The sequence below is a fragment of the Engraulis encrasicolus genome, chromosome 19, assembly GCF_034702125.1.
Source record: "Engraulis encrasicolus isolate BLACKSEA-1 chromosome 19, IST_EnEncr_1.0, whole genome shotgun sequence".
Lineage (NCBI taxonomy): Eukaryota > Metazoa > Chordata > Actinopteri > Clupeiformes > Engraulidae > Engraulis > Engraulis encrasicolus.
This window is the reverse complement of record NC_085875.1, coordinates 19,450,247-19,462,285: the sequence shown is the minus strand read 5'-3', so window position 1 is coordinate 19,462,285 and position 12,039 is coordinate 19,450,247. Positions and strand designations below refer to the sequence as shown.

Here is a 12,039-nt window from a genome sequence, read left to right as displayed (position 1 = left end):
TCTAACTGTCAACCTCTGTCAATCTATTTTCTCATTTTTCCTCTTCCTCTTGCTGCTCTCCCTCTCTCCCACCTTCCCTCTTCAACCTTCTTTTTTCTCTCCTGTTTCCTTCAGCACTTCCCCCTCTCTATCCCTCTCTCTCTCTATGTGTAAGCTCCTGAACTTACATGAGAATTTCTATTCCTAATAACTTAACACTGCCAGGGGTAGTAACTGGGGGACAGGGGAGTGTGTGTGTGGCAGGGTGTTATGTGTATGTCTCCCACCCCACAACTCAGCATAGAAACCAGTTTAAATAAACAATTATATTTATTTGAGCTCTAAGCTCAGAAACTGGTGAATGTAAATGAAATAATAGAATAATAAAATAAAAAATAAAAAAAATACACTTGAGTAATTAACTCAATATTATGTCACCAAATAGCCTTTAAAGGCACTTGAACACTCAGTTCCTTATGAACCCCAAACTCTTATTTTGAAATTGGGAAGTTTCACACTCAAGTTAACGAGCCTATTCTGTCCCGGGACTGTACTAGAAACACTGGATCGTTTAACAGTTAACCTCGTTTGAAAATCAAAGAATGAACCTTGGTTAGCCAACCTTCATTTACTCACGATGGCTACCAAAAGAGGAAGGCTACCAACATAACTGAATCAAAGTTGCCGTTAGTCTCTAGACATACAAATCAGGTATCACATACAGTAACACAATACAGTCAATAACGTCACAGTGTCCCAAATGTCCGTTTACGCAATTGCACAGTTCCTTGAAATCGAATAACGTTCATTAGTTCCGTGAGACTCTGCTCGGTAGTCGCACAAACGTTCAGTCTTTAAGGTGGTGGTAAAGAACTCCTTAAAGCAGTGCTGTCTGCCTTGGTGAAGTCAGGTGGCAGGGTATACTCACAGAACCGTGAAGGGGGCAGGGGAAAGGTGGAGAGGGAGAAGTTCAACCTGTTCGGATCGAAGCAAACCGATGTTCGTGGACCCCAGCGCCGTCTTCTCGCCAAGACTCGCCAGCTGTCACCACTCGCACGGTTTAAACACCGAACTTCGTAGAAGAGCCGTTTATTTGGAAAACTTTACTGCATCAAACTTCTCTGGCTACCGGTGCCCGCCGCCATCCTTCGAAAACCTCCTTTGTCCTTCTCTGCTCCGCCTCTCCACTCTCCCTCCACACCTGACGTGCTGTCTCATTGGCCGAGAGGCAAGTCACGCTCTCCCCCACATTCCCCCCTTCCAAACCCTGCCACCACCAAGACTTCATGACAGCACTGGACCATGTTGATAAATGTCCACTAGCACACTGTAGTCCAGGTGTGCCACCGGGGAAGCTTTCTCTCGCTCTCTTTTTTTTTCCGGAAAGTTTTTTTCTTTTTTTTACATCAAACATACACAAAAGTAGCATACATGGTAAGAACATGAACATGTAACAGCAAAATAGAACATACACTTATTTCAAGACATAGTCTTTGAATTTAAGGGGGAGCTGACCCCTAGAACTTCTCTGAGGCCTAGTAGCCAGGGGCTGATCCTCACTATCAATACTTGACTCATCTGCATCGTCAAAAGATGCATCTGACTCCACCTCTATCCCTGACTGCTCACTATTTCCTTCCCTCCCACTTGTGTCAGTGTCTTTGCGTGGTGTACTGCATGGGGTATTGTGCATGGGTGCGTGCAGCGTGCTGGGTGTCTGGTGGGTGTCAGGCCTTTGTTGGATAGGAGGGGCAGGGGCATGGCCATATGGCACATAAATCATATCAGCATCATCAGACATGGACTGATCTGAGGCCCTACGTGAGTGACGGGGTCGGGGACTTTTCTGCAACCTGGGGTCTTCGAAAGTGCAGGGTTTCAACTGATCCCTGTGCACTACCCTAGTAGGGCCGCCAGCTTCTGGCTTAATGGTGAAAACCGGCATATCGGGATAGTTTTGTGCTACCACAAGGAAGGGGTCCGATTCCCATCTATCCTGAATTTTATTTCTCCCCCTTGGGCGATGGTTCCGCAGAAGGACCCTGTCCCCAGGTCTGAGGAGTGCTCCGCGAGCTTTGCGATCATACACCCTTTTTCGTCTCTTGGAGGCATCCTGTCCAGCTCGCCGGGCTGCGTCTGCAGCTGTTTGTAGTCGCTGGTGATGACCCAGGACCCATTCATCCAGATTTTCTACGTCGCTCTCTTCCAGGTCTTTGCCTCCCAGTATGTCCCGAGGTAGCCGTGCATCCCTCCCAAAGAGGAGATAGAAAGGGGAATACCCAGTTGAGCGGTGAACATGACTATTATAGGCTAGGGTCAACTCTGGGAGATGTTCTCTCCAGTTTCTCTTCTTTTCAGTGGGGAGGGACCTGAGCATGTCGTGCATTGTTCTGTTAAAACGTTCGCACTGGCCATTTCCCTGGGGGTGGTAGGGACTTGTCCGGCTCTTGGCAATTCCATACAACCGACAGAGCTCTTTAATGACACTGGCCTCAAAGTTCCGGCCCTGGTCGGAATGTAGCCTAGCGGGACAGCCATAATAGACAAACCAATTCTTGACGATTGCATTGGCGGTTGTTCTTGCTGTTTGGTCTTTGGTAGGAACCGCAATGGTGAACCTTGTGAACATATCGGTAAGTACAAGGACATTTTCATACCCTCCGATCGATGGCTCCAACAGGGTATAGTCCATTGCCAGTACTTCCAAAGGGGCGACAACATTCGTGCAAGTCATTGGTGCCTGAGCCTTGGGGAATACGTCTCTTGTGAGTGTACAGCGCTTGCATTGCTGTGCCCAGCACTTGACGTCTTTAGCCATAGCAGGCCAATAGTAACTCCGCCTAAGGGCCTCTACCGTTCCCTTGTCACTGAAATGCCCCCCATGGTCATGTTGGCTCTCGTACACTGTTCTCTGCAGCGACTCTGGGACTACCAGCTGATGCACGTCTTCACCATCCCTGGGGTCCCGAATGCACCGGAAGAGCACCCTTTTTCTGTTTGCCCATCAGAGCATGTAGGGGCCTTGCTAACTGAGCAAAACGGGGAACGAACCGCCTGTAGTAAGACATAAAGCCAACTACTTGACGGACTTCTTTTACAGATTGTGGGGCAGGCCAGTCTTCCAGTACCTTCACTTTTTCCATGTCCACTTGAACCCCTTCTGCCGAGACCACATGGCCAAGAAACCTGACCTCCTTTCTGAACAAGAAACACTTCTTAGGCTTGAGTTTGAGCCCGTGTTCCTGCAGCCGACCAAGCACGAGATCTAAGCGCTGCAAGTGACTTTCAAAGTCTTTCGAGAACACAAGGACATCGTCCAGGTAGATCAGCAGCATTTCAAAAGCCATGTCCCCCAGCACAACTTCCATTAGGCGCTGAAATGTTGCGGGGGCGTTACAGAGCCCAAATGGCATGCGGGTCCATTCATACAGCCCAAATGGTGTTGTTACAGCCGTTTTCTCCTGGTCCTGGCCAGCTACAGCTACTTGAAAGTACCCGGCAGTGAGGTCCAGAGACGAAAAGAGCTGTGCCTGGCCCAGAGCGTCCAATGACTCCTCCACTCTAGGGAGGGGGTACGCGTCTCTGTGCGTCACATTATTGAGTCTTCTGTAATCACAACAGAACCGTACTGACCCATCTTTCTTCATGACTACAACTGCCGGGGACGCCCATGGACTGCAGCTCTCCTTGAGCACTCCCTGTGCAACTAGATCCTGCACATGCTGCTTCACTTCTTGGAACACGTGGGGTGGCACCCGACGATGTCTTTGTTTAATGGGGTGAGCACTGCCAGTGGGGATACAGTGAGTTACAGTAGTGGTGTAGCCATAGTCTCCATCGTTTCGTGAAAACACAGCATGGTGCTTCTCTAACAGGTGGTTGAGCTGATGTACCTGGTCTGGCGTGAGGCCCTGCAGATCTGCTTGCACAGGGACGGCCAATGGCCCTGATTCTTCCAACTTAGGTTGCACCTGGCTCACAATGGCTTTGACTCGAAGTTCACCTGCTGCCTCTTCAAACGCCACCACCTCCTTGGGCAGCACTTTGTGTGGCTTACACAGCTCAGCCACTCTTGTTCTAGGAGGCAAAACAATGGGCTTGTGGCTTGGGTTCATTATTCGGACTGGGACCTTCCCACCCACGGAGTTTGCCAAAACGTTGGCTACCAACAGCCCAGGAGGTGTGTTCACAGTGGGCGAAGCCTCCACCAGGACTTGGCATTTTATTTTAGGGGACACCCGACAGCGCCCTGCAATGACTGTTTCACTGCGGGGGGGAATGATGACAGCCCGCCTACCACCCACTTTGACAAAGCCAATTCTCCCATTGCGGTCCACCAGTTGCTCTTCTTTGCCCATTTCCACAAAGACACGATGAAGGCTCGCACCCCCACTCCGCTGGCCATGCCTCTCCATCTGCTGCACCCCATCTAAGCCAGTAAATAGGCTACGAAGCTCGCCGAGCACATTCATGCCCAGTATGCCTGGGGTTCCACCTGTGTTGTCAGTCTCGTCTCGAAGCACAAACACACACTTTCCTGGAAGCTTCTTTCCCAGGCACTCAATATCAGCATACAGGCACCCAATTATGGGGATGTCCAAGCCGTTGGCGGCAGTTAACTTAACCCATTTTGCAGGCGACAGGGTCTTTCCCTCAAACTGCCTTTTAAAGTGAGCCTCGGAAATAGTAGTCACTTCTGACCCAGTATCTAGCAGGCAGCAGGTCCTCACCCCATCTATCAGTACATCTATTGTAAAACAATTGCCGAAAGCATTTTGCGGGTCTTCAATCTGTTCTACCCCTGACTGATTAGAAGGGAGTATGCTGGGTTTTGCAGTGGCTGTGCTCATTTTGGCTTGTGCCTGCTCAGTCTGCTTTGGCTCAGTAACTGGGGCATTAGCTTGGGGCAGGACCCCCCTTCTCTGTGGGCAATTACGGCTTGTATGTCCCGGTTGACCACAGGTATAGCAGATCAGTCTGCCCTCTTGGTCTCGTAGAGGTGGTTTTCTCGCCTCCCCTTGTGGGTTATTGCGCTGTCCAGCTCTTTGCAGCGCAGTAAAAAGCTCATCCTGTCTTGCTGCAAGCTTTTGTATGGATTCATGCAGTGACTGCAATGAGAGCCCAGCACAAGAGTTACTTTCAGCAGAGGCAGCGCTTACAGTGCCCCGGTTGGAGTTCTTTGCTGGGCCAGCTGACAGAACTTCTTCCTCTTCTGACCAGTCGATGGCGGCCTGCATGAGCTCACTGATTTTTTTAGATTCCTTCGCCTTGATCTGCCGCTTCATCTCTCTGCGTAAGGAATCGTCATGCAAACCCAACACAAACTGCTCCATGAGCACTGAATCCGAATCTTGGAAGCGCTTTTCATCACGTCTTATTAATCGACGAAGTTTCTCCTGGAGGTCATAAGCAAATGCTCTAATCTTTTCACCAGCTACTTGCTTGCGGTCGTAGAACTCTCTTAGCCTTGTACCTACAGGGACTTTGTCACCGTACACCTCCTCAAGGACCTTGAAGACAGCCTCAGCATCTGTAGCGCTACTCTCAAGCATGAGCCTAACAGTGAGTTTGGCTTCTCCTTTCAGGTGTTGCTTTATGAGTTCCACTTTATCCTCGTCAGGGATTTTACACACTTTAAAGTATGACTTAATTGAAGCTATCCACTCTTCTATACATTGCTCATCACTTCCTTTGCTGCCTGTGAAATCTGTGCACTTTCTATCTCTCTGTACGTAGACAGTAGGTTGGTTTTTCTGTTCAAGTACAACTTTTGCCATTACCATAGCCTCTCTTTGATCTTTTCTGGCCTGTTCAAGTAGTGCTGTTTGTTCTTTCATATGTGAGGATTGTTCATGAAATTTTGCTTGGAGTTCTTCAAACTGTGCACGCAGCTGATTCATTTCTTCTGAGTCTGACATTTTAACTGGCCTTGCTAATATAGGCAACACAGATATTCATCCTGTTCGTGACGCCAAATGTAAGCTCCTGAACTTACATGAGAATTTCTATTCCTAATTACTTAACACTGCCAGGGGTAGTAACTGGGGGACAGGGGAGTGTGTGTGTGGCAGGGTGTTATGTGTATGTCTCCCACCCCACAACTCAGCATAGAAACCAGTTTAAATAAACAATTATATTTATTTGAGCTCTAAGCTCAGAAACTGGTAAATGTAAATGAAATAATAGGATAATAAAATAAAAATAAAAATACACTTGAGTAATTAACTCAATGTTAGGTCACCAAATAGCCTTTAAAGGCACTTGAACACTCAGTTCCTTATGAACCCCAAACTCTTATTTTGAAATTGGGAAGTTTCACACTCAAGTTAACGAGCCTATTCTGTCCCGGGACTGTACTAGAAACACTGGATCGTTTAACAGTTAACCTCGTTTGAAAATCAAAGAATGAACCTTGGTTAGCCAACCTTCATTTACTCACGATGGCTACCAAAAGAGGAAGGCTACCAACATAACTGAATCAAAGTTGCCGTTAGTCTCTAGACATACAAATCAGGTATCACATACAGTAACACAATACAGTCAATAACGTCACAGTGTCCCAAATGTCCGTTTACGCAATTGCACAGTTCCTTGAAATCGAATAACGTTCATTAGTTCCGTGAGACTCTGCTCGGTAGTCGCACAAACGTTCAGTCTTTAAGGTGGTGGTAAAGAACTCCTTAAAGCAGTGCTGTCTGCCTTGGTGAAGTCAGGTGGCAGGGTATACTCACAGAACCGTGAAGGGGGCAGGGGAAAGGTGGAGAGGGAGAAGTTCAACCTGTTCGGATCGAAGCAAACCGATGTTCGTGGACCCCAGCGCCGTCTTCTCGCCAAGACTCGCCAGCTGTCACCACTCGCACGGTTTAAACACCGAACTTCGTAGAAGAGCCGTTTATTTGGAAAACTTTACTGCATCAAACTTCTCTGGCTACCGGTGCCCGCCGCCATCCTTCGAAAACCTCCTTTGTCCTTCTCTGCTCCGCCTCTCCACTCTCCCTCCACACCTGACGTGCTGTCTCATTGGCCGAGAGGCAAGTCACGCTCTCCCCCACATATGCATCTCCCCTCTCTTCTCTCATCTTACTATCTTACTCTCTCTCTCTTTCTACCCTTCTCTGTTCCTTCCTCATCACCCCCCCCCCTCTCTCTCTCTCTTTGAGAGGTGTTTTTGTCAGTATGTAGGCAGTAGCAGTTGAGGTTATGTGTGGCTCTGGATGGCCTGGAGAGGAGAGGAGAGGAGAGGAGAGGAGAGGAGAGGAGAGGAGAGGAGAGAGAAGGAGAGAGGAGAGGAGAGAGAAGGAGAGAGGAGAGGAGAGAGAAGGAGAGAGGAGATGAGAGAAGGAGAGAGAAGAGGAGAGGAGAAAGAAGGAGAGAGGAGAGGAGAGGTGAGCGAAGGAGAGGAGAGGAGAAGAGAAGAGAAGAGAAGAGAAGAGAAGAGAAGAGAAGAGAAGAGAAGAGAAGAGAGGAGAGGAGAGGAGAGGAGAGCCGCCCTGCTGAGCTGTAGATCAATAGTTATCAGGGCCAGCAGGGGATTTATGGCCCTCTATTGATCCCACAGTGTAACCGCTCGCTCACGCCGCCATCGCAATCGCTGCGCAGGCCAGAGCAGTCAAACTGACTGGATCCGGGGCACGCAGCAGGGGACAGACCAAAGCAACAGAGTATGGGCAACCAAGCACCCGGCTATGGATTGAAGGGGCAAAGGGTATAGAATTCAGAGAGAGAGAGAGACCGGACACATTGACATGTTTTTAGTGCATCACAGGCCTGTGCAGTCAAACTGACTGGATACAGAGCACACATTAGGGGCTGGGGGAAAGCCTGGGAGACCAAGCAGACCAAAGCAACAGAGCGCCAGAGTATGGATTTAGGGGGCAATGGGTCGAATTCTCTTGACAGAGACCGGACATATGACTCGTTTTAACATTGTGTTATGTCATTGCTAGCTAGCTATATTTTTCAAAAGGCTCTTACAGACATTATGAAACAGCCATTGTCTTACTGTGTTAAAAGCATTACATTTGAAGTTAGCAGACCTGTAACATTGCTCACGCTGCCAACCCGAATATTTTGAGGAGGGGGGAGTAAAGGACCCCATGTCCCCTTTGCCTAGGTTCCCTAAATACCTTGAACCAGCCCTGGGGGCAGCAATGGGTAGAATTCTCTACCAGAGAAGAGACATACACCGACCCTCTTTAGTGCAGTGTTTCCCACAGAAATTTTGGAAACTATGGGGGCAGCAGGGATTTTTTTTTCCGGGGGCGGGGGGGGGGGGGGGGGGGGGGGGGGGTGTGTCTTCTCACGCGGGCCTTTGGGGGGGGGGGTCTCATTGTCAAAAAATGCAGTACAGTGAATCATTTCTGTTTACAACACAGTTTCATTTGTCCCTCATGCAGGGGTCTATATAATGAAAACAATAATAAAACAAAATAGGAGCAGAGATAAGAATTTAAGATCACTGTGTGTAACGCATAGACAAAAAGGGTCTAAGAGGGTAGGCTATGCCTTTTCCCCCACACACATAGGCGTACACATTCTACATGAGGGGTGCTGGTCACAGGGCCAGTTTTTCAAAATTCCTTCCATTAAAAGGGCTGAACAACATATTACACATTTATGTCTATATTCACATTCATTACACATTCATTTCTATATGCAGCCCGATGTCTCCTCTGCTGTGTCAATGAAGGCCTGTCACCTAACTCATTACAACTGTAAAACAAAGCCTGGGGAGTGTTAGTAAACTCATCCCAACTGTCCCTTCTCTGAAGTTTTTTTTATATTGCTCCAAAACCCAGGAACGCAGGAACTCATTTTGACCAGGGGGTACTGTAGTCGGCTGAGGGTCTGGGAGTCCTCTCCCAGAAAAAAATGTGTTTTTTAGATGCAATTTCCTGCATTCTAATCAATTTTAGGATGAAGAATGGCGAATCCCATCTGACTAACTTCTTCATGTTTTATGTAGCCTAACCAAGGATGACTAGATTTTATTTTTATTATTTTTTTTGTTTAACATTTCACTTCAAAATTATTAAGTTCTTCTTGCGGAAGGGAAACGCGCACCTAATGTGGAGGTGAGGGCGTGTTCAAGAGCAAATCGCGCTGCCGTGACAGTTTCTCTCTTCTCCATGGGCAGTCTACAATGTGTGAAATTAGTAGAAATGCATGACTAGGCTATGCGATGCACTTGTGAGAGGTGACCGGGCTTTCAAACAATTTAGATTGTCTTGCAATTGCGACTGTGTATCTCAAGATGCATACGATCAGGACAACTGCCCCGTCTCCCCGCCCGCGCACAAAAGCACGCACGACACACAGACAGGCATACTGCTTCCCGTATGTGATTACACTCTGACGGCCAAAGAGTTTGTGCTGTGATCGGCGAGAGAAGTAGGCTAAGCGCCAAAGCAGCTCGTGCCATTGCTGGCTATTGATACAGGGAGAGTGTGAAAGCCACCTTTAGTTTGCATTTGACGTAGGCCATAGGCTAAACGGTGGTCAAATCAGCAGCAAGAGGCAAAAGGAACAAATCGCCACCACTACAAAAGTCCAAAACATCTAACAATAGCACAGCCATTTCACACCGCGGCAATTCAACTTTGGCAACAGTTGATAGACAAGCCACGCACAACATCGGCTGTGCTACAGATTCACCCCATAGCAAACTCCGAGGCTAAGATAGACTTCACCAGCAATAGGCAAGACCTAGCCAACCAATGTGCTACTACGAATCCAATCTCCACAATTTTTATTTTTTTATTTTTTATTTTTTAACATTTTCGTAAACTATGGCGGCCAAATTTAAACTATGGCGGGCCGCCATAGTTTCCTCAATGTATGGGAAACACTGTTAGTGTCATGTTATGTCTCTAGTACTGCATATTTTTAATAAATCCTTCCAGACAGTAAACAGTGTTTGCAGCATGACATTTGAAATGAACTTATAACAGGTTTATTAATGATTGTTATTTGTGTTGTAGCGCCTGCCCCTGAAATGCCTACAGCCAGCATGCAAGTGGTTGGAACTGTTGATAGAGGCCATTAGAGACTGGTAGCTAATCGGATATCATTCAACTTTACAGCGACCTGCTATAATAAATGGGCTAATGTAAAGGGTGGCTTCCACAGCCAAGCTCTACAGATCCCTAATCATGTTATGTTTAAATACTGGCACCACTGAACTGCCCGCTTCAAGCATGCACCACAAATGAGGTGCAGTCACTTGCATGCATTCTTACTTTCTCTCAGTTTGCCTCTCTGTCTCTTTCGCTCTTAATATCTTTCCTCCTCTCTCTTTCTCTCTTTTGCGCACTCTCTCTTCTGTGCTCTCTGCCTGTCTCCTTGGGTTTCACTCTTTAGATCCCTATGTCTATCTCTTCCTCCCTCTCTCTCTCTCTCTCTCTCTCTCTCTCTGATGTTCTCCCTCTCTCGCCACGGAGGCTGTCAGCGGCACAAGTACTCGTAAGATTTATGTGCCCGGCGCCCCGAGTGCATGTGTACGAGTCGGAAAATCCATTCTCATTTCTTTTGGTAAGTATCGCGGGAAGGGAAGGGAGGGGGGGGCAAAAAAACACGGGTTGTTTTGCTCAAGGGAGAACCGGGATCAGTGAGAGGACTCGCAAAGCAAATTGTATATGTGGGGGTTTTTTTGAGAAGGAAAAAACTGTGTGTGTGTGTGTGCGAGCGCGCATGTGTGTGGGCGCATGCGCACATGCATCAGACTATTTGTGTGTGTGTGTGTGTGTGTACTTGCAGTTATGTGTGTAATTGTTTTGCTTGTCTGTCTTCGTGTGAGATATATTGCTACAGCGGTGACCTTTACAGAGCTAGGCTGCGAGAGAGATAGCACTGCAAGAAAACACATTTCCCTGTATGCCTGACTGTACTGTTTATGATATCCAAGAAAGACGAACGAGGGAACAAGAGGATGGAGAGAATAGAACAACCACCTATTACTCGTTTTCCTCTCCTCTTCCTCCTCCTCCTCCTCCTTTCCTGCCTTGTCAGTGATCTTAACGGAAAGGTAGTCTGGTCACCTCCAGCCTCTCTGTCTCTGTCTCTGTCTCTGTCTCTGTCTCTCTCTCTCTCTCTCTCTCTCTCTCTCTCTCTCTCTCTCTCTCTCTTTCTTTCTCTCCCCCTCTACATCCCTGTGTCCATACCAATGCCCACTCTCTCCACGCCCGTCTCCTCTTTTTCTCTTTCTCCCAGCCCTTCTCTAAAACTTTCTCTTGCTATTTACTTGCTTCCCCTCACTCCCTCTCTATCTCTCTGCCCCCCTCTCTTTTCCTGTCTTCACTCCTGGTGGCATCCTGAGTAAATGTCAAGTGACGGTGGCTGGGGAGAGGTAGACTGGGTCAGAGGTGAGTCTGAGCTCTCTCGCTCTCTCGCTCTCTCGCTCTCTCTCTCTCTCTGTCTCTCCCTCTTGTCCCTCTCTCCCAGAAAAGGTGACATTCTTTTCTCATTCATTCTTCTCTACCTCCCTCCATCACCATTTATTCCTAGTATTTCTCTTCCCTTTACTCTCCTTCTTCCTGTTCTCTTTCTCTCTTTTTCACAGTCATTGTTCCCTTCCTTCTTTAACGCATCCCTCATTCTATTTCTCTAATCTCTCTCTCTCTCTCTCTCTCTCTCTCTCTCTCTCTCTCTCTCTCTCTCTCTCTCTCTCTGTCCTGGCCCATGCAGTGGCATCCTGACTTAAACGTCATGTGACAGGCCCAGGGGCTGGGGTGGAGATGTGATGCGGTGGGTAGTGGTAGCGGTGGCAGTGGTAGCGGCTGTGGGGGCGTGAGTGGTGGTGGTGGTGGTAGGGTGTCCAGGTCTGGGGTAAATGCATAGGGACAAATGGAGCATGACCACAGGTCTGACGTCTGAGCGCACCTGAGCTACCAACTGAAACGGTGTGTGAGTGCGTGCGTGCGTGTGTATGTGAGTGCACACTTATGTGTTTGTGTGCCCGCACACATGTGTGTGTGTGTGTGTGTGTGTGTGTGTGTGTGTGTGTGTGTGTGTGTGTGTGTGTGTGTGTGTGTGTGTGTGTGTGTGTGTGTGTGTATCAGGGTA

The 12,039-nt window shown here is 48.1% G+C and overlaps 1 protein-coding gene across 1 annotated transcript; it reads right to left on the bottom strand.

Annotated features, from left to right (window-relative positions):
- Positions 1-2,927: 2,927 nt before the first annotated feature.
- Positions 2,928-5,531, bottom strand: LOC134435266 (uncharacterized). The gene has a single exon (XM_063184145.1). The coding sequence runs from the start codon at positions 5,529-5,531 to the stop codon at positions 2,928-2,930; it is 2,604 nt and encodes an 867-aa protein (XP_063040215.1).
- Positions 5,532-12,039: the final 6,508 nt, after the last annotated feature.

What these genes read in the sequence shown, in the direction of transcription:
- LOC134435266 (XM_063184145.1), bottom strand. Translation starts at nt 5,531, where the DNA reads ATGCTTGAGAGTAGCGCTACAGATGCTGAGGCTGTCTTCAAGGTCCTT.